General features: G+C 41.1%; 1 protein-coding gene across 6 annotated transcripts in view; it reads right to left on the bottom strand.

The window, feature by feature from the left end:
* nrxn2b (neurexin 2b) overlaps positions 1–20398 on the bottom strand; it is a 401147-nt gene that overhangs the window by 337731 nt on the left and 43018 nt on the right. For all 6 annotated transcript variants that reach the window (XM_056746323.1, XM_056746365.1, XM_056746355.1 and 3 more), the window contains exon 2: positions 9705–10805. In XM_056746323.1, the coding sequence (XP_056602301.1) occupies positions 9705–10416 (712 nt within the window). In that variant the 5' untranslated portion in view covers positions 10417–10805. The remainder of the gene's footprint in view (positions 1–9704; positions 10806–20398) is intronic.

Genomic DNA, 20398 nt, shown 5'->3' with positions numbered 1-20398 from the left:
ACATCGAAGTCAATTTGAAATGTTTACGTGAAAAGACGAAATATTATAGTAACAGAAGTTAAAAAGTAATTTAAAACGCATGCATCATTCATCGTTCCAGTTGATGTGGTATTATAATGTTATGCATTTATCCATGCGTGACCCCTGTTTTTAACTTGTTTTTCAACACATTACATACGTGACAAGCACTAATCTGAAATAACTTATTTATTTATTTATATGAAAATGTATCTAACCTGAGAAACTACATGATGGAATAAGAAAGGACGTGATGTACATACTTACTATCAGTGATACCTGCTGGGGTCGTTTTACCCCACAGACTAGGTTTAATAAATAATTTTGGAAATATATGTTCCATAAAATGTAATCCCTAAATACAGTTTGTATTAGATGTGACTATGACAGATTCAACTTTCTGCTCCTGCGACGGGACACATTTTACACTCCAATCGATACACAAGAGATCTTCTGGCCCCTGAACGCGTGGATCTTCAAGGATGAGCCGTGACTTTGTCCACATCTACAGAGAGAAACTGAAAAATGAGCCGGCAGACGAGAGCCAGCTGACAGTTTATCAATGCCGTATCGACACATGGAACCTGTGAGGGAGGGGCGGAGCTTATCAACACTAACCAATCAGACACACACACACACACACACACAGAGAACGGGGGTTATACTGTTATCACACACACACAATGAAATTTGTGATATGAAGGAGACGAGTGAGTGAAGCGAGAGCCCACGCTGCACACCCCTGTGTTCTGTCCGTGTTAATAACATCAGAGAGGATTGTGGGGGTTTTCACTTGATGAATAAGACTCTCAAACAGACACCAGAATCTCTCACACACACGTCTGCCGATGTTCCAGCTTCAGTCATGAAGACGTACAGCAGGAAAATCAATGAATGCTCATATCAGCGAGTGACAGCTGCTGCATTCTGGGAAAGTCTGAGGAAATCATTGAATCATTTGACCCTGTAGCATGATAAGAAAGGCAAATTAAAGTGACGTCCATCACAATCTCCATTCAGTGTCAAATCTCCCCAAAAAAATTAAAATCATCAAACAGTTTTCTCAACTTTAAAGAATGAGTGTGAGAGTTTAGGTCCGGTGTCTTTTATCTGAAGGCGGTCAGAGTGGTTCCCTTTCTGTCGGTTCTCTTGACGTTGTGTCGAGAACCACAGATGGGGTTCGCCCTTGAGAACCAATCAACTCTGACTACTATAGAAAAGGCCAATAAAATTTGGCGAATGAAAATTGCATGCCGGTCTCCGCCCCCAGATAGCCGGCGTGCAGCATTCCTTTACCTCTCGTTCTGAAGAGCCTACACTCATGATAACGAACAAAACAAATTCAATGAATTCTTCTACATTGCCGGATCTACGACGTAGAGCAGTGGATCGTCCCTACCTGCAGCGACCTTCCCAAGGGCGTCTCGCCGGTTCCGGAGGTGTTAGATATTTATTCTAAAAAGGTCCTTTTCAGGACTGAGCATTCTCTAGCGCGGCATGTCCGGCTGTTCTCTTGGGTGCGGCACCCTCATCGAGGAGGGGGATGGACACGATCGCTGCATTAGTTGTCTGGGCGTCCAGCATGCTGAAGCAGCGTTCGTTGACACATCTTGCCCCCACTGGGTCGCGCCCCATAGCTCAGCGTACCCTGAACAAAGCACTTTCACATGCTGCCGTTCAGGATGCTCACGCAGAAACAATTCAGAGGCTCCTGGGACACATGCCGTCCTCGACGGGGGTAATACCCTCGGGTTGATGCACATGAGACCGCTTCAACACTGGCTACAGAGTCGAGTTCCGAGGACAGCTTGCACACCGGCAGGAGGCGCATGGTGATGACGCCCTTCTGCCAACACACTCTAACCCCTTGGTCTTCCATGACCTTTCGCTGAGCGGGGGTTCCCCTCGGGCATGTTACGAGGCACGTCGTGCTGACGACGGACACCTCACTGCAGGGGTGGGGTGCAGTGTGCAATGCACACGCAGTAGCGGGGTGCTGGACGGGCCCCCGTCGGCACTGGCATATCAATTGCCTAGAGTTGTGGGTTTTGCTGCTTGCGCTGAGAAGGCTTCGGCCTCTCTTGCAGGGCCAGCACGTGCTGGTCCGCCTGGACAGCGCGACACCCGTAGCGTACATCAATCGCCAGGGTGGCTTACGCTCATGGCAGCTAACATGACTTACCCGCACTGGTCTAACCGCACTTGGCTTCAGAGTTGATGCTCTGGATAGCGACTCCCCCTGACCCATTCCCCTGACAGAGGACCTGCTCTCTCAGGGAGAGGACACGTTCTGGCATCCCAGATCAAACCTCTGGAACCTCCATGTCTGGTCTCTTGACGGGACGAGAAGATTCTGAGATGGCTAACCCCCCTCTAAGGCGTAGAGCACTACCCAGGCTAGGGCCCCATCTACTAGTTATACGCATCTTCTCGTCCTGGTGTCTCTCTCAACAAGAAGAACCACTGAGGTGCTCAATCGGGATTGTGTTGTCCTTCCTAATAGACTGGAGACTAACATCTCCCCTCCACACTGAATGTGTATGTAGTCGCTATCGCCAGTCATCATGACTCAGTTGATGGAAAGTTTCTAGGGCAGCACGACCTGGTCACCAGGTTCCTAAGGGGCGCGAGAGGGCGGAATCCACCTCATCTCCGCTCCATACCCTCTTGGGACCCTAACAAGCCCCTCGGAGGTTCCGATCTTCCTCACCTGATGAGTAAGACGGCTCTCCTGGCGCTCGCTTCCTTCAAGAGGGAAGGGGACCTCCAAGCATTCTCTGTGTTCCCGGATTGCCTTAAATTCGGCCCTGGAAACTCTCCCGTTATCTTGAGACCAAGGCCCGGATACATGCCCAAAGTTCCCACTTCTCCCTTCCGGGACCAAGTGGTGGACTTGCAGGCGCTCCCCATCGGGGAAGAAAGACCCAACCCCATCCGTGTTGTGTTGTGGACCTCACGCAGAACTTCAGTAGCTCTGACCAGCGCCTTGTCTTTGTTAGAGGACAGCAGAAGGGGAAAGCTATCTCCAAGCAGAGGCTGCTGCACTGGGTCGTGGATGCCGTTACAATGGCATACCGATCTCAGAATCTCCCATGCCCATTGGCAGTGAGGGCTTACGCCACGAGGGGTATAGCCACCTCCTGGGCACTGGCCAGAAGCACCTCTCTAGCGGACATCTGTAGAGCTACAGGTTGGGCTACGCCCAAACACCTTCGCAAGGGTTAACAACCTTCGCTTAAACCTGGTGTCAGCCCAAGTCCTCGTTTGCCTGCGAAAGCACCTTCCCACCCTCCAAGAGGTTGGGTCGGTGTGCTATCTACCTTTGTTCTTACCCAAACAAATGGCTAAGAAACTGGTACCTCACCAACCTTCCTTCTTACCCAAACACTGGTTAAGAACAGGCATTCCATCCATCAAAAGCAAGCACCCCCTGGGGGTTGGCTGGGCAGAGCAGCCTTCCCCCTTAGGCCGGGACACCATATGAACTATCACAGATAGCTCTAACCGGACCTCCATGGGCTGTTCCGTATGATGTATCCTCATGAGAATGGTTCCCACTCTTGGTAAACCATGAGCTTCCCCAGGTGGACCTCCACCTCATGGTTAACTACTCAGTCCGCAAGTTCCATGGGTTCTCCTCGATGGACGAGACCATACCTATATCCACCATATTCCTCCCCACGGGCAGGAGGTGGCCTGATTAAGGAAGTTGCGCTTACCCAGTGTAAACCCGAGCCAGACGGGTTTTCGCCAGTAGAGAGCTAAGGCCCAGTCCGTGAAAGGTTGCCGGTCAAGCCTGCACCCATCTTTTCCTAGAAAGCTTTGGAACCCATTGGAATTTCATTCGCCAAATTTTATTAGCCTTTTCTATAGTAGTCAGAATTGATTGGTTCTCAAGGGCGAACCCCATCTGTCGTTCTCAACACAACGTCTCGTTCCCTCTATCAGGGAACTGAGGTTACAGACGTAACCAAGACAATTTCGCCCTCTGCACCTTCAGATGCCCAAAGTGAGAAAACGGATTGTGTTAGGACTGAATGAGAGTGAGAAACAGACAGTCATGAATCTGAACACTTATCCTCACAATCACACCTGTGGAAACACACACTACAACACAACATTTGTTACATCTGGAAAAAGGGACTTTTAATTGGAAAGGTTAAATTTAAACACTCATACATGACTCCTGTATTAAAGCACTACAGCTCCAAACTTCTGATCGTGAGCTGAAGACCAGTTTCATGGATCAGCAGATGAGACGAGTGGAGAAAAGATGCTCGCTCAAGCCTGACACACACACAGACAACAGAGTTTCAGGAGTTGCTTTGTTAGCTTTGGAAACAAACATCATCTTTAAGTCAACATGTGAACTGAAGAATTTTCAGGCGGTGAAGAGGATCATGGAGCTGTAACTGAAGCTAAAGGTGCAGTAGGACCGTAGTGTTCTTCTAGAATAAAGTTGTAGAATATGTTTACCGCGGTACAGAAAAAAACACAGAGATGTAAACTCATCTGATCACGGTGAATTATACATGACAAGAACACCACATTTAAACACAGACCAGCATCACACAAAACATCAATAATGCAAAACTACTGTACAACATCTTCCTGAATCACAGACAACACACACATTCACACAAAACACGCACGCTCGCTCACTCAAACACACGCACACACATGCACACACACACACAAACAAACACATGTACGCACACAAACACACACACACAAATACACACACATACGCACACACACACACATACACACTTACACGCACACACAAACCCACTTACCATAATCCAAACTGTTGTGATATCACAAACACAATCGACAGGTCGGTTCATGCAATATTTGGTGAAAACGCAATTAATGGTGCAGCCCATAGCCACTCAATTTAATATAATGAGTATGTATTTTTATTAAAAGACATGTATAACTGTTCAAATATGAAGTTAGCCTTGACAAGACTTCATAAGACGTCAATATATCGCTATGAGCCGAGGAAATGACTTTTGTGTTGAATAAGGCAGCGTTTTGGACTTTCAAATATGTGGCGTCTCAGGACACGCCGTTCTTAACACACACCGTTCTTTAAGTCTCTCCACTCATTTGATATGTTAAGGGGGGCCAGGTCAAGATGATTGGCGGATGCTGGTTGACTAGCCCTGGTCTACAGTCACAAAACTGAAATGTGAGGTAGAGAGAGAAACACGCACACACAGATGTCAGGGTCCTATAAAGAAGATCATAAAAACAGAGTAAAAGTCCCGTCTGAGGGCCGATTGAATCCATCGGGATCAATAAGAGAGAAGTAAATAAGATCTCCTGCTGCACTTATCAGACAACAATAGATGACATCATCACGCTCACATCACACAACCCATGATCCATTACACAGCATTTCAAACAAAAGCTACAGTGTAGATGTGTGCGTGTATGTTGAATGTATGTCTATAGTTCTTAATTGTGTGTGTGTGTGTGTGTGTGTGCGCGTGTATGTTAAATGTATGTCTATAGTTCTTAATTGTGTGTGTGTGAGTGTGTGTGTGTGTGTATGTGTGTAAGTGTATGTTGAATGTATGTCTTTAGTTCTTAATTGTGTGTGTGCGTGTGTGTGTGTGTGCGTGTGTGTGTGTGCGTGTATGTTGAATGTATGTCTTTAGTTCTTAATTGTGTGTGTGTGTGTGCGCGTGTATGTTAAATGTATGTCTATACATGGGCGTAAATCTCATTTAACAGTAGGGGGGGACAATACACATAAAATTTCTCAAGAGCAATTAATACAGAAATAATACAGTCAAAATTGTACTTACTACGACACAAAGCGACAATATGCATTAGGTTTATAAGTTCAGCATACAGACTTGCAGTGATATAACTGAACTGAACTGTCACATACTGTAATACAAGTGAACAGAATAGCTTTTTTCCATTTATATATTTTTTGTCTCTGTTGTGAAGACAGGAAACAAATATAAAAACAATACTCATGATACTACATGTTAACAATGAGTCACTTTTTAAACACATGTTATCCTGATTTATACTGCAACATCGTCTGACAATGTTTAATGTTTAAACTGAATGTTTAGCTTGTCCTCCTCACACATACTGCACAAAATAGATGCTGAGAAAACGATCTTCTCCAACTGAATGAAAGCTGTGCACCTTTTGTGGACGCTAGATATAGTGCCAACATCACAAAACTGTAACCGGTATATGCGCGACTGTATGTGACACGGGACATGAATGGCAGGATCGGTTGGTAGCCTAATTGTTGCGGTTTATGTTCACATCATGCAAGGTCGCCGAAAATATAACAATGCATGAGAAACGGCTTCGGCGTATTAGTTGCAGTGTGTGAAGTCCTATGTAACAAGCTAACATTTACTAGCTAAGTAACGTTTTAATCGCAAAACATAGCAGATTCATGGAAAAATACAGCAGTAATCAGCATTTATTGCAACAACTAATTTATTAATGCATCAGGATCAAATACATTAAAGAGAATCACTTCATTTAAAGTGAATAAAATAGCCTTCTTACTGGAGTTCAACAACCGCTGATGTACTGAGCCGCATACCTGACTGCATGTGTTGCGCAAAGCGCAGGTGAGATGAAAGGGGCAGTGGGCCAAACCACTGTGAGAAGCAGGGGAGGGGGAACTCAAAGGTTTCTAAACTTAAGTTTGAGTTTGTATTTTCTTCTAATTACACAATTAGTTTTTGGTAATAGAGATAGTTTATAGTTTATGACAATAGATAATGAGAGTTTAATTGATTTGAGGGGGGACATCCCTCTGATGGAGGGGGACGTGTCCCCTCTGATGGAGGGGGACGTGTCCCCTCTGATGGAGGGGGACGTGTCCCCTCTGTCCCCCCCGGGATTTACGCCCCTGTGTCTATAGTTCTTAATTGTGTGTGTGTGTGTGTGCACGTGTATGTTAAATGTATGTCTATAGTTCTTAATTGTGTGTGTGTGTGTGCGTGTATGTTAAATGTATGTCTATAGTTCTTAATTGTGTGTGTGTGTGTGTGTGTGTGCACGTGTGTGTGTGCGTGTATGTTAAATGTATGTCTATAGTTCTTAATTGTGTGTGTGTGTGTGTGTGTGCACGTGTGTGTGTGCGTGTATGTTAAATGTATGTCTATAGTTCTTAATTGTGTGTGTGTGTGTGTGTGTTTGTGCGCGTGTGTGTGCGCGTGTGTTGAATGTATGTCTATAGTTCTTAATTGTGTGTGTGTGTGTGTGTGTGTGTGTGCGCGTGTGTGTGTGCGTGTATGTTGAATGTATGTCTATAGTTCTTAATTGTGTGTGTGTGTGTGTGTGTGTGCGCGTGTGTGTGTGCGTGTATGTTGAATGTATGTCTTTAGTTCTTAATTGTGTGTGTGTGTGTGTGTGTGCGCGTGTGTGTGTGCGTGTATGTTGAATGTATGTCTATAGTTCTTAATTGTGTGTGTGTGTGTGTGTGTGCGCGTGTGTGTGTGCGTGTATGTTGAATGTATGTCTTTAGTTCTTAATTGTGTGTGTGTGTGTTGTATTGTAACTTGTTTTCCAGAGCACACGAGTGAGATATTTCTCCATTAACATCAGAGCCGTTGTTTTGTATTTACATGAAGAGAGTAATGTATAATTGCCGTTGTGCAGTTGAGTTGTGACGCTGTAGATGTTTAACACAAGCATCTGTCTGTCATTTACACCAGAGACATTTGCTCATAAAGTCAATGTAATCCAATCAACACGAGCCGCTGCACATCGCTCCTGTGCTATAAATGATCACTCTTAATCCTCTGCCCTCCTGATATCATTTCACATCTGTGATTACAGAAAGAGAACACTTGATTTCTGCCGAAGCAACGCTTGTGAAACTCAAATGTCCCATCTGACTGCACTTCAGTTCAGAGCAACATCCATCCATCACCTCGTATTCACACCGCTAGCTTCATAAACACTGTCACTGTTCTACAAACACACCCCTTTTCAACAACACATTAGCATCTCTGTCAACATATCTGATCCAAACACAGTTTTCTTTTCTAAAGCTGATTGAAATTTGTTTTGCAGACAAAATTATAATTGTGAAAACATTTCAGTTATTTCATAAAAAATCATTGAAATAAAAAAGGAGGGATGACAAACTAAACGATGAAGAGAAGTCACTCAATAGGAGATTTGAAGTAAAAATCATCTCAGCGTGAAAAAAACTAAAATCACAAGAGAACATTTTACTAACTACACTAAACCGGAAGAAATATTACACAACTCTCAAATTCACATGTGTGTTATTTTATAGCTTTGATGAGTTTCCTGTTAATCTGACATGTGGAACAAAAATGAATCAAGAATGAGTAAGAGAGTACACCGCAAAAACTGACTTTGTTACTTCGTATGTTTCTCTTGTTTTCCAGAACAAATGACAAAAAAATCTTGAATTAAGATGCATTTCTTGATGAGGAAAACGACCCAAGAAAATAAGTGCTGTTTTAGGAACAAAAGTATGAAATTTCAGTGAATTTTTACTTGAAACAAGCAAAAAATCTGCCAACAAGGTAAGAAACTCAATTCAAGAGTATTTTTCTTTCCGCATTGGCAGAAATGCATCTTGATTCAAGACTTTTTAGACATCTGTATTAGTAAACATGACAAACATTCTAAGATAGAAAGTCATTTTTTGCAGTACATACAGTAGTTGTGTAGAAAAAGTGGAAAGTGATTGTTTGGGTTTGGCAGATACCGCAACATATTATCTGAAATCTCTCTTAACTTTATTATAATACATTATAAACACAACATGAGGATGAGAAAATTATAAGAGATCATTAAAGAATATTTTAATAAAATAAAACAGAACAAACAATAAAGAATATTCTTGCAGATGGCCAATAAAGAAAAGAAGAGAGTTGTTAGTTGTGTGTGTGAGAGAGAGAGAGAGAGAGAGAGAATGTAAATGTTCTCTGTCCTTCTTCTCTCTAAAGGGCAAATGATTCCTGCGGTCACAGTGCATTGCTATTCTCCTCTTACTTTCCCTGAGAACACAACGCTCTCTCAACTCTCCATGACCTCTTAACTCTACCCATCCCATCAGCACACACACTCATATATACCCCCCGCACACAAACACAAAGCAGCAGCAGCGATTCATCTTTAGTCTGAACACAAAACATCCAAGAACATTTCTGTAAGATCAACGAAAACACAGAGAGCAATCGAACATTCAAGCATTCATGAGTGTAAATCTACACACGTCTTCCATTATTCATCCTAAACAAGATCAACACAAACAACAGAGTCGGGTGTGATCATGTAAAGGGGTTTCATAGCAGGGTGCTCATGTTTATTTCTCCTCTTGTTAAGTCACGTACATACTGTACAAGTGTTTATTTTCTGTCATTGCAGTCAACTTTAGTTTTCTGTGTATCATAACTGATGCCTTATGACAACCTGAAGGCAATTATTTCATTAATAACAATGTCTTCATCACGTCACAGGTATAGTTTATGTGAAAGAGTATATCAATCTAGAGGTGCTTTGAGTGGATCCTTCACAAGTCCTTCATGGTGTTTGTTTCTAAAATCAACAGCCTGAAACCACAGAAGCGCAGACTCTGACATGCTGTTTGGATAAACCATTGGGTCAAGCAACACAGAACGCACCACCAACAGAAAAACAGGACAAAGTTTTACCTTCTTTGCAGTATTTTCCTCTGAAGCGCGTCTGCGAACAGTCGCAGTGAATTTCTCCAAACTGGACGGCGCAGGATCCTCCATTCAGACACGGGTTCTGCTTGATGCACAGGTACTCCACGTCGTTCTGAATCCCGTTGCTGTTCAGCAGAGTCGGCGGCATCTCTCCCACCTTCAGATTGGAGATCAATCCCATAAACGGAGGTTCATATTTCACCGTGCTGGACGTGAGGGCGGACAGACGCACATCAGGCGGAATCCCTCCCACGAACAGATCGCTGACCACTGCCATTTCCCTGCGCTTGGACCGGACCTCTTCCACTTTGGTCTCCCCGTCCACCATCAGCATGGTCTCACGGTAGTTCCGGGTGAGCAGCACCATGTGCCATCGGTCGTCGTTGACGCGGGTTTCCATCTGCAGCGAGGCAGGTTCGGCGCAGTGGATGGCAAACCGGAGCTGCAGGTGTCCGCCTCCAATCAACAGTTCCAGAAAATCACAGTTCCCTCCATCATCCAGGTACAAGACCAGTGCTTTGCTCGCGTTTGTTTTCAGGCTGAAGCTGAGCTCTCCGATGCTGCCCGCCTCCCAACGGGCGTAACGTGCCCACTGCCCGGGACCGCCACCAAATTCAAGGCCCCCCGACGACACCAAGAGCCCGGCTAACAGCAGTGGCCCAAGGGGCCACATGGTGGAACCGCACTTTGGCTTCATTTCAGACAACCAGACAAAGAGAGTTCTCCCCACTTAGGTGAATGATGATACAGTGTGTGTCTCTTTGACTTCTCCTGAGGGGTGTGCCAAAGCCAAAGTTCAAACCTGCAGGCTCAGCAGAGTTCTCTGTTTTTCCTTCTTGATTTTATCCAGACTCTATCAGTAGTCTCTCCATGAGCCGGTACAAAAGAGATAAAAGGGGAGATTTGTGTTTTTAAATCGAGGTTCTCGAGCATCTGAGGTGTTTCCGAGCTGAAGCACAGGCAAGGGTCATTCTTGACTGTCTGTGAGCGATGGAATCCTCCAAGTCTTTCAAACGGCTTGGGTCTACATGAGGAATCACGGCAGGAAACGTTTCGTTGCCCTTCAGATGTCAACGTCCTGCAGGTCTACACGACAAAAAAACAAAAGAAAAACACTTCATTAGATACAGCACACACAAACGTTTTCATATTCTTGACACGCTTGTAAAACAAAAGCTTTCCTGTAGCTCAGTGGTAAGAGCATTGTGTTAACAACGCAAGGTTGTTGGTTTGATCCCAGGGGATTGCGCATACCTATGCAAAAATGTATAGGATAATGCAGTGTAAGTAGTTTTGGATAAAAGCATCTGCCAAATGCAGAAATGTAAATGTAACTGTAAAACACTTGGCTATACACATCCGCCAGTGGACGTCTCACTGTATGATGAAACCTTGGTATTTATTGCAATATTTAAATGACAAATAATGACTTGGAAACATGCCGAAAGCGTCCTCTTTTCTTCATCCTCCGATCATATCGGTTGTTTAGAGGTGTGAGTTACAGTGTGAGATGGTCAAATGACCTTACAACCTGTTTACTCAAATAAAACCATTGCACCAGAAGAATCCTGACAAAGGTAACATCTATTATTTTTAATCATTCTCTATGTTTGGCTCAGAAGACCTAACGCTTCATACAGTCATGTGACCACCATATAGTGATGAAACGATATCCATAATATTGTTACATACCTAGTCATGTGTGCTGAATGTTGATGTGTGAATTACACACAAGACCAATCTGATTGATGCTCTCAACCCTTCGGCCTTCATAAAGACATGCACATTATACTCAAGAGACACTTTAACATCTCACAATTAAACACTCCATTCTCCTCCAGACCTCTCTCACACACACACTCACAAACTCTCTTTACTATCTCCGTGGGGACAGTCCATAGGTGTAATGAGTTGTATACTGTGCATACTGTATATTTTATCCCCTAAACCTAAAGATCATAGAAAACTTTTTGCATTTTTAGATTTTCAAGAATGATCGTTCTGTACAATTTATGGGCTTTTGTGCCTCAATTTTGGTCCCCACAGTGACACGAGTCCCCATCAATTGGTGTGCGTTCAGGTTATGGTCCTCACTAACATATAAAAACCACACACACATTCTTTCTCTCTCTCTCTCTCTCTCTCTCTCTCTCTCTCTCTCACACACACACAAACATACACATATATACACTTACACATTCTCTTTCAGGTGGATGCTGAATAATTGCTTTGTTGTGTAATAAGTGGTCATTTTATGTCATACACATGAAGTGTTTCCTTATGATCTGACCAATCAGTGACCTTTCATAACTGACACGCCTGCAGGATTGACTCCATATGATCATCCAGTTCTTCTACAGCACACTATATGTCATCAAAGAGAAGACACATGTCACATAGAGATCTAACGAGTCTAAAACAGGAGTTCTCAAACTTTTGGGGCCAAGGACCCCTTAAAGGTGAGAACATTTCCTAAGCATCAAACGTGACCTTTCCTTCTTGATTGTGTTGTGTTTTGTAATTTTGTTAGATTTCTTGGAAATCAACTGGAGTCTTGCGGAGTCTTTTGAAAATCCTCATTATTCCCTTCTTTATACTGTAGCGCACACTCTCTTTATGAGTAGTCTCTATCAATAGTTCACATTATGCAGTCTGAGTGAACGAGACTATTTTAAAATTATCAGCAGAAATCTATTGTTCTGACATTAAAATATACAATTTCCTTACTGTGAGTAAAGACAAACACACTGTCACACCCTGAAACACACCCATACACACACAGAATGTCAGCAAAGGGCAATCGAAAGGAAATTGTCTGCAGTAAATGACTCTGCATTACCATCTTAACTAAACTGTCAAAAAGCAATTTGCTTCAACCACTGTGTGAGTGAGAGAGAGACACAAGAGAGAGCGCGCGAGAGAGAGAGAGAGAGAGAGAGAGAGAGATAGAGAGAGAGAGAGAGAGAGATTTTACACACCTTTATTATCCATATTGACACATCGACTATATCACGTCAAGATTTTAAAAAAAAAAATGCATTTTAAAACCACATATAATGTCATATTTCCAAACAAAAATAAACAAAAAACAAATTATTATATCATTTTACAACAGAATTTCCAGACTCTCGTTCTCATCGACATTACACAAAACTTCATCGATTCCCCACATTTCTTTAAAAATCAATACATTATTTGTCAATTTATAAAAGGCAAATTCTGCTCTTATTCTTGCTGTTACTAGGCCTTTGAATATTACTTCAGGGTTCACAATAGTTTCATCTCTTAGTTTTCTTTTTCTTGTTATCCATATTGCTATTGACCATACTAAAGACCTCTCCCAACCAAATCTTCTAATATGAAAAATAATCCTCTTAATCTGAAATAGTACAAAAATATATCGTTTAAAGTTTCTTCATAATTAAAAAAGACACACTTCTTTGTTACAGTGGAATCAAAATGTGCAACATGTTTATTGGTGGCTATAGCCCAATGAACAATTCTCCATTGGAGATCTGCAGTGCGCTTCTCTATTGGAGTTTTATATAATGACCTCCAACAACCTTTTGGGGCAGTTTATCCCCAAAATACCAATCCATTTTGACTCTCGTTGCATATTAAGTGCAGTATCGTACAACACTTTCACACATGTTAAATAGATAGCTTTTTTCGATGCTTCTTCAAAATTTGTCAATTGCGAAATTCAAAATTGAGTCCTCCTCTGGTTGATTTTCAATGGCAGCAGAAATCATTAATTCTGGAAACTCATGTTGCTTTTCATTATCCAATGATGATACCTCATTTTTCTTTAAGAACTGCCGAAAAGCAGAAGGTAAATACAGAAATATCTTTTCGAGTAACATTTTCATGAATCTTACAGAATAAGAGCCAGTCAATTGACACATCTCTTCAGGACTTTTCCAGTCATTCCGAGTCCTCAAACCTGATATTGTGGTACAGCAGCCTTTCACCAGTAAAGATCTTACACTGTTTAGAGTCAGTTACTTGACTTCAATCAAAGGATTACTAAAAAGTGGTTCATGTTTGATCCAGTTTCCCGGACTTGAAAGATCTCTATCCATTTTAAAAACAAAGGTCCATGCTTTAAAACTGAATGATAAAAAGACGAAATACCACGATCTAAATCTGCCAACCTCATTAAAAACAGCTGCTTATCATATTTAAAAATGTCCAGTTTTTTCAATAAAGCACAAGCTGTATCAATCCACATAGTTTCTCCAAAATACAGCAATCTTTGCGCCACTTGAAGTTTGAAGGTCATAATTCGACTTTTGATGTCTATTAGTCCATGTCCTCCTTCGTTGACTGGCCAATAAAACACTGCTGCCTTTGTCCAATGATATCCAGTCCCAAAAAAGGTAATCAACTTCCTCTGAATTGCGCAAACAACTCCATCCAGTGGATTTAAAAAAGTAATTTTGTGCCAAAACATAGATGCAATTAAATTATTTATTACCAAAACTCTTCCCCTACATGACAATTTTGGTAGCACCCACTTCCATCTTGACAATTTTTCAGACAAGTTTTGCACCATACCCTCCCAATTCTTTTTCACATATGTTTGTTCCCCTAGGTATACCCGGAGAAATTTCAAACCTTCTTTTCCCCATTTAACTCCACCTGGGAGTACTGGAGGAGGTCTTTCTTGCCAATCCCCAATAATGAAACCCTCACTTTTGCTCGAATTGACCCTTGCAGATTAAGCTTATTCATAAAGAAGTAAGATTTCTTTTAACATTTTGACATCATTTTCATTTTTAATAAAAACTGTTATATCATCTGCATATGCAGACACTTTAAAAGACATTTCTTCCAAACCCTTCAAAAAAAATCCATGTATATTTTCCTTAATTTGACGGAGCAGAGGTTAGATTGCCAACGTATATAGTTGTCCTGACAAAGGACATCCTTGTCTAATACCTCTATTTATTAAGACTGGTTGACTTAGTCCACCTCCCACTTTTAGCATTGCTGATGCCCCCGTATACAAGTTTTATTACGGACAGAAAAAACTCTCCAATTCCAAAAGCCTTAAGAGTATTAAACAAATAACAACGATCTACTCTATCAAAAGCCTTCTCTTGATCAATTGATAAAATCCTGATATCTTGATTGTCCATATGTGCAAGATTAATTACATCTCTTAAAAGAAAAAGGTTATTCATAATAGTTCTTTTTGGTACACAATAAGTCTGATTTTCTTGTATCAAAAAACTAAGATATTTTTTCAGACGATTTGAGAAAACCATTGCAAGAATTTTATAGTCTGTACACAACAGAGCAACAGGTCTCCAATTTTTTAAAAGACCAAGATCCCCTTTTTTGGGTAACAATGAAAGTACAGCCCTATTACAACTGGTAGGTAATCTTCCATTTTCAAAAGATACTTTATATACCTCAAACATGTCTTCCTTAAGTATCCTCCAAAACTTTCTATGGAATTCTGCAGGGAGCCCATCAACACCAGGGGCTTTACCAAGAGAGAGTTGTTTTACTGCATCAGACATATGCTCCATTTTTATTTTGGAGTCTAACTCCTTTCTCTGTTTGTCATTTAATTTAGGCATTCAATAAAAACTCCATACTTGACGTATCGAACTTTTGTGCCCTAAACAACTTTTCATAAAAGTCATATGCAAGCATACTTATTTCCTTTGGATCAGTTGTCAAAGTTTAGTCACAGTTTCCTTTAAATAAAACATTTGTTTACTTTCCATTTGTTTTTTTTCCAATGTAAAAAAGAAAGAACTAGGATTATCCATATCTTTTAAATAAGCAAAACGAGCTCTAATTAAAGTTCCCTTTGCATGTTCATGATGAAGAGTCCCTAAAGCCTTCTTTTTCTTTTCCAACCTTCCCATATTTTCCATGTTACTATTAATTACATTCATTTCAATTTGTTCTATTTCTCTCTCCAATTCACTAATTTTCATTTTTATCAAGCTGTTATTATGAGCAGTATAATTTCTGTCAAAAACATCTAATTTGGGTTTTTCCCACTTCCCACCATTGCACAATATTATTATCTAGTCTTGCTGCGCTAAAATGTTCACTTGAAACTTTAATCCATGAATATGGTTTTATTTTTGGATGTTGTTCTCTCCACACATCAAGTAATTCGTAATCTCTAATAATATTACTTAAAACGCTTACAGAACATTTACATTTACATTTAGTCATTTGGCAGACGCTTTTATCCAAAGCGACTTACAGTGCACTTATTACAGGGACAATCCCCCTGGAGCAACATGGAGTAAAGTGTCTTGCTCAAGGACACACTGGTGGTGGCTGCTGGGATCGAACCAGCAACCTTTGATTTACCAGTTCAGCGGTTTAACCCACTAGACCACCATCTCGACCAGAAGGAGGATACGGTTCTTCTCCATTTCTATCCATGGTAAAATCTAGGGTACAATTCCAATCACCGCCCAAAACCAAACAGTCATCTTTGTCAAAGACCTTTAAACTATCATTTACATTTTTAAAAAAGGTTATTCTCTCCGCTCCATTATTTGGGGCATATATATATTAATAAATACAAAAATTTGACCCTTTATTTCAACTTCAACTGCTAACTGCTATTCTTCCTTCCTACTGTGAATCAAGAAGGCGATTCTCACTTACAATACTCTTAACAACAACCTCAGATGCACATGTAGCTTCAGCTACATCGCTGATTTGACTACATGCTGACTGATTTGTACACACAACCTCATCAGTTAAATTTCCAGATTCTTCCGCATCTCCTTGATCAACAGCTTGTGCTTCCACTATTGGCAAAACGATCTCAGTTTCGTTAAGACGTTCATTTCTTTCAACTTGTTTTTTATTTGGACAACCATGTTTCTTATGCCCAATATTTCCGCACTGAAAGCATCTAAACGAAAGCACATGTTTCAGCGCTTGATTCTTACAACCTAGCGGAATCATTTTTATTTCGCTAGCAAGCTTTCCGAACCTAAATAATTCTCGTTCAATTTCACCATTTGGAATGAACGGTGGTACATTGGAAACATCAACCTTTGTTGAAAGCGAAACCAGAGGAGAAATAACACAAAACACGCCACTTACCCACACGCCGCTCTCAATCAATTGGCCAACAACCCTTTGACCTTTCAAGAATATCACGACCGCTTTATTCATCCTTGGAGCTGATTTTTTTTTTTCAAATCCAATTAGTTTGCCCACAGCGACGAGTACATCCTCAACAGATGCACCTGTCTCAGGTATACACCTAACTCCATGGCGGAGTGAAAGTGAGGAGTCCATTCTCACACTCTGTCTCAAAGTAAAAACGCTACCAAAAACCTGAAACTTAAATAAAAAAGATATTAAGAAAAAGACAAAAATTAAAAAATAAACAAAACCCCAAAAAGTTTTTAGACAAATACAATCGCTCTTCTCACCCGTGAGAACTCGCGCACCCCACGCTCCCGCCATGCACACACACAGAGAGAGAGAGACAGAGACAATATTTTTACAATATCTGCAACCCTATCTAACCTAAAACCCATTAACACAAAACCAAACTGTTTGACAACCAGTGTAAAAACCTTAGAAAAGAAGTAAGAATTCAATCAAATCAAAAACACAGAGATGCTGACAATGTAAACACTAGGGATGCACCGAATATTTGGCCACCGAAAATTTTCCGAAGACTGCCGAAAGACTTTTATCACCGAAACAATGCGGCCGACATGTTGTGATGACACAAACAGATACCGCTCCTTTGATGAATCTGTAGCGGACGTTATTCCTTTAATCGCAGCACTAAAGCGTCTCCTAAACTGCATGCACCCTTAGGGCTCTAGAGTGCGACCAATATTCCTTTACGTGTGTGAACCAGAGGTCGCATAATCCCAAAAATTCTTTGTCATTGACAGATTTTTTTTTCAAGTGACGCCGTCATTCTGGCAGATTACAATGAGGGCAATTTGTAAACACCCGTTTCCCTTCACCAGGATATGGTCGCTAAGCGATCTGCGTGTCGTTGTCATTTAACTGACTAGACATGTGATGCGATTTGCGAAAACCGGTCGGATGTCGCGCTGGGACGCGGGAAAGACAGTTCACCTATCAAAGTAAACCACATAACATGAAGAATGAAGAAGTATTAATGCACATTTTCCGCCAGTCCTGTGTAAACTATGGCATGCAAAGTTGTTTTATACAATGTTTTTGTGAGATGACAGAGCTCTCAGTCTACGGCACCAGGAGTTATGCCCGCTCCACTGCTCACGCGAGCCGGACCGCGATCGCAAACGCAAAATATACAAGAGATGATCAAAAGTCCAGACACTATGCGCATGATAAACAACGTAAAACTTGCTTCACTGCTTATTAGTTGATGTCCGTAATGTTTCCTCGTGTTGTGATAATGGCAGAGCTCTCGCTCTTTAAATGTGCGCTGCACCATTTTCCTGACTTTCGTTTTATTCCAACGGTTTTGTACAGTATTTTTATAGACTTCAACACTAGGAAATGTTTTTTTTACTAAATTGTTATTAGAGTAAGTCTCTTACCACTGTAAAGTGATTTTTACTTGTGATATTGGACTGTTGGGCTTTTATTTTCATAACTTAACTTTAAACACGTTTTTCTCCAAATTCCATTCCTGAACATCATAGCGCTTCAGACGAAAGAATAAATTGGTTATTCTATTCTCACGCTACTTATTATCAACTTTGCACATCTGCAATTCTTGGTGCATTTGTTGTTGTTAAAGTTCTACAGTAAACATATGGGCTATGGGAGTCTTTGTTTTGACACACTATTATGATGTTGAAGGCCTAGAGAGAAAATATTGTTGTATCTTAAGCAGTTGCACTTGTTCTGAATTGACTTTCTTGTAGTAGTCCTACAGAGAAAAATGTAAAATGCACTTGACCTAAATGCACTTTGTTTTCATGAGAGAACATTTAATTGTACAACTTTTCAGCAGGCCAGTACCCTGTACATTGATATTTAATATATACATGAGTGGGGTCAAGTTAAACATCTTTAACATTTTATTTTATACTGTGCATTGTTGCAATGTGCTAAATAAATATTTGCATAATTTGTAATTGATTTATTCTTTGAAACTTTAATATTTATGCAATTGCAATGGCTTGATTTTAGGAAAAAGTTAGTACACAGTAATAGCCATAAATGCAAGGGTACTAATAATTGGCCAAATTTCTTTCGGTGTTTCGGTTTTCGGCTTTCGGCCTTGGTTTCCTCTTTTTCGGTTTTCGGTTTCGGCCAAGAATTTTCCTTTCGGTGCATCCCTAGTAAACACACGCCAACTCTACCATGACAAAGTTAAACAATATAAGGACACACTTAGGAAGAAAAAGAAACAAGATACACAAAACCAGTTAAAACCAATTGAACAATCTCTAGAAACAAATCGCTTCTGGGAACATTGGAACACGCTTAACAAACCCCACCATGAAGTTCTTCCCATTCAGAACGGAGACGTATGGATAAAGCACTTCTCAAACATCTTTAGTAAAATAACCAAGAACCGTGAACAAACAAACCTACACAACAAACTATGCACTCTGGAGTCAACAATTAAAGATTACCAAAACCCTTTAGACTATCCAATTACACTCGCTGAACTGGGCCAAAATATACCAAAACTTACATCCCAAAAAGCAAGTGGTATCGACGGTATCCTAAACGAGATGATTAAATACGCAGACCAAAAACTCACACTCGCCATCCTCAAACTGTTTAATATCATCTTAAGTACAGGTATATTTCCCACAATCTGGAACCAAGGTCTCATAACTCCAATCCATAAAAGTGGAGACAAATTCCACCCTAATAATTACCGCGGAATATGTGTAAAAAGCAACCTAGGTAAACTCCTCTGTAACATTCTTAACAGCAGACTTCTCCAATATCTAAACAACCAAAACATCCTGAGAAAATGCCAAATTTGTTTCCAACCCAAATACCGCACATCCGATCATATATACACTCTTCGTACCTTAATTGACAAAGAAACAAACCAAAAGAAAAGAAAGCTCTACTCATGCTTTGTTGACTTCATAAAGCTTTTGACTCAATCTGGCATGAGGGACTTTTTCTTCAGTTGATTCAATGCGGCATCGGAGGAAAAACCTACGACATCATCAAATCAATGTACACCAATAACACATTTGCAGTTAAAATTGGCAACAAGCACACAGACTTTCTCTCCTTTCTCTCCCTGTAGTCTAAGTCCTACACTATTTAACATTTACATGAATGAATTAGCTCGAGCTCTAGAACAGTCACCAGCACCCGGTCCGACCTTACAAGACACAGAAGTGAAATGCCTCCTGTTTGCAGACGATCTGGTGCTGCTGTCACCCTCAAAAGAGGGTCTACAGCAACATCTGGACACCCTCCACACTTTCTGCCAAACATGGGCCCTATCGGTTAACCTTAAGAAGACTCGAGTCATGATATTCCAAAAAAAGCCCAGTCGCCAAAACCAACATAAACGTTTCAAACTAAACAACGTGCCCCTAGAACACACCAAGAACTACACATATCTCGGTATAAACATTAGTAGCACCGGAAACTTAAACAAGGCTGTGAATGACCTGAGAGACAAGGCACGAAGAGCCTTTTACGCAATCAAAAAGAATATCAAAATTGACATCCCAACCATAATCTGGCTG

Source organism: Triplophysa dalaica, chromosome 1, assembly GCF_015846415.1.
Source record: "Triplophysa dalaica isolate WHDGS20190420 chromosome 1, ASM1584641v1, whole genome shotgun sequence".
Classification (NCBI taxonomy): domain Eukaryota; kingdom Metazoa; phylum Chordata; class Actinopteri; order Cypriniformes; family Nemacheilidae; genus Triplophysa; species Triplophysa dalaica.
Note: the sequence above shows the minus strand (reverse complement) of the source record. Positions and strands in the feature narration are given on the sequence as shown.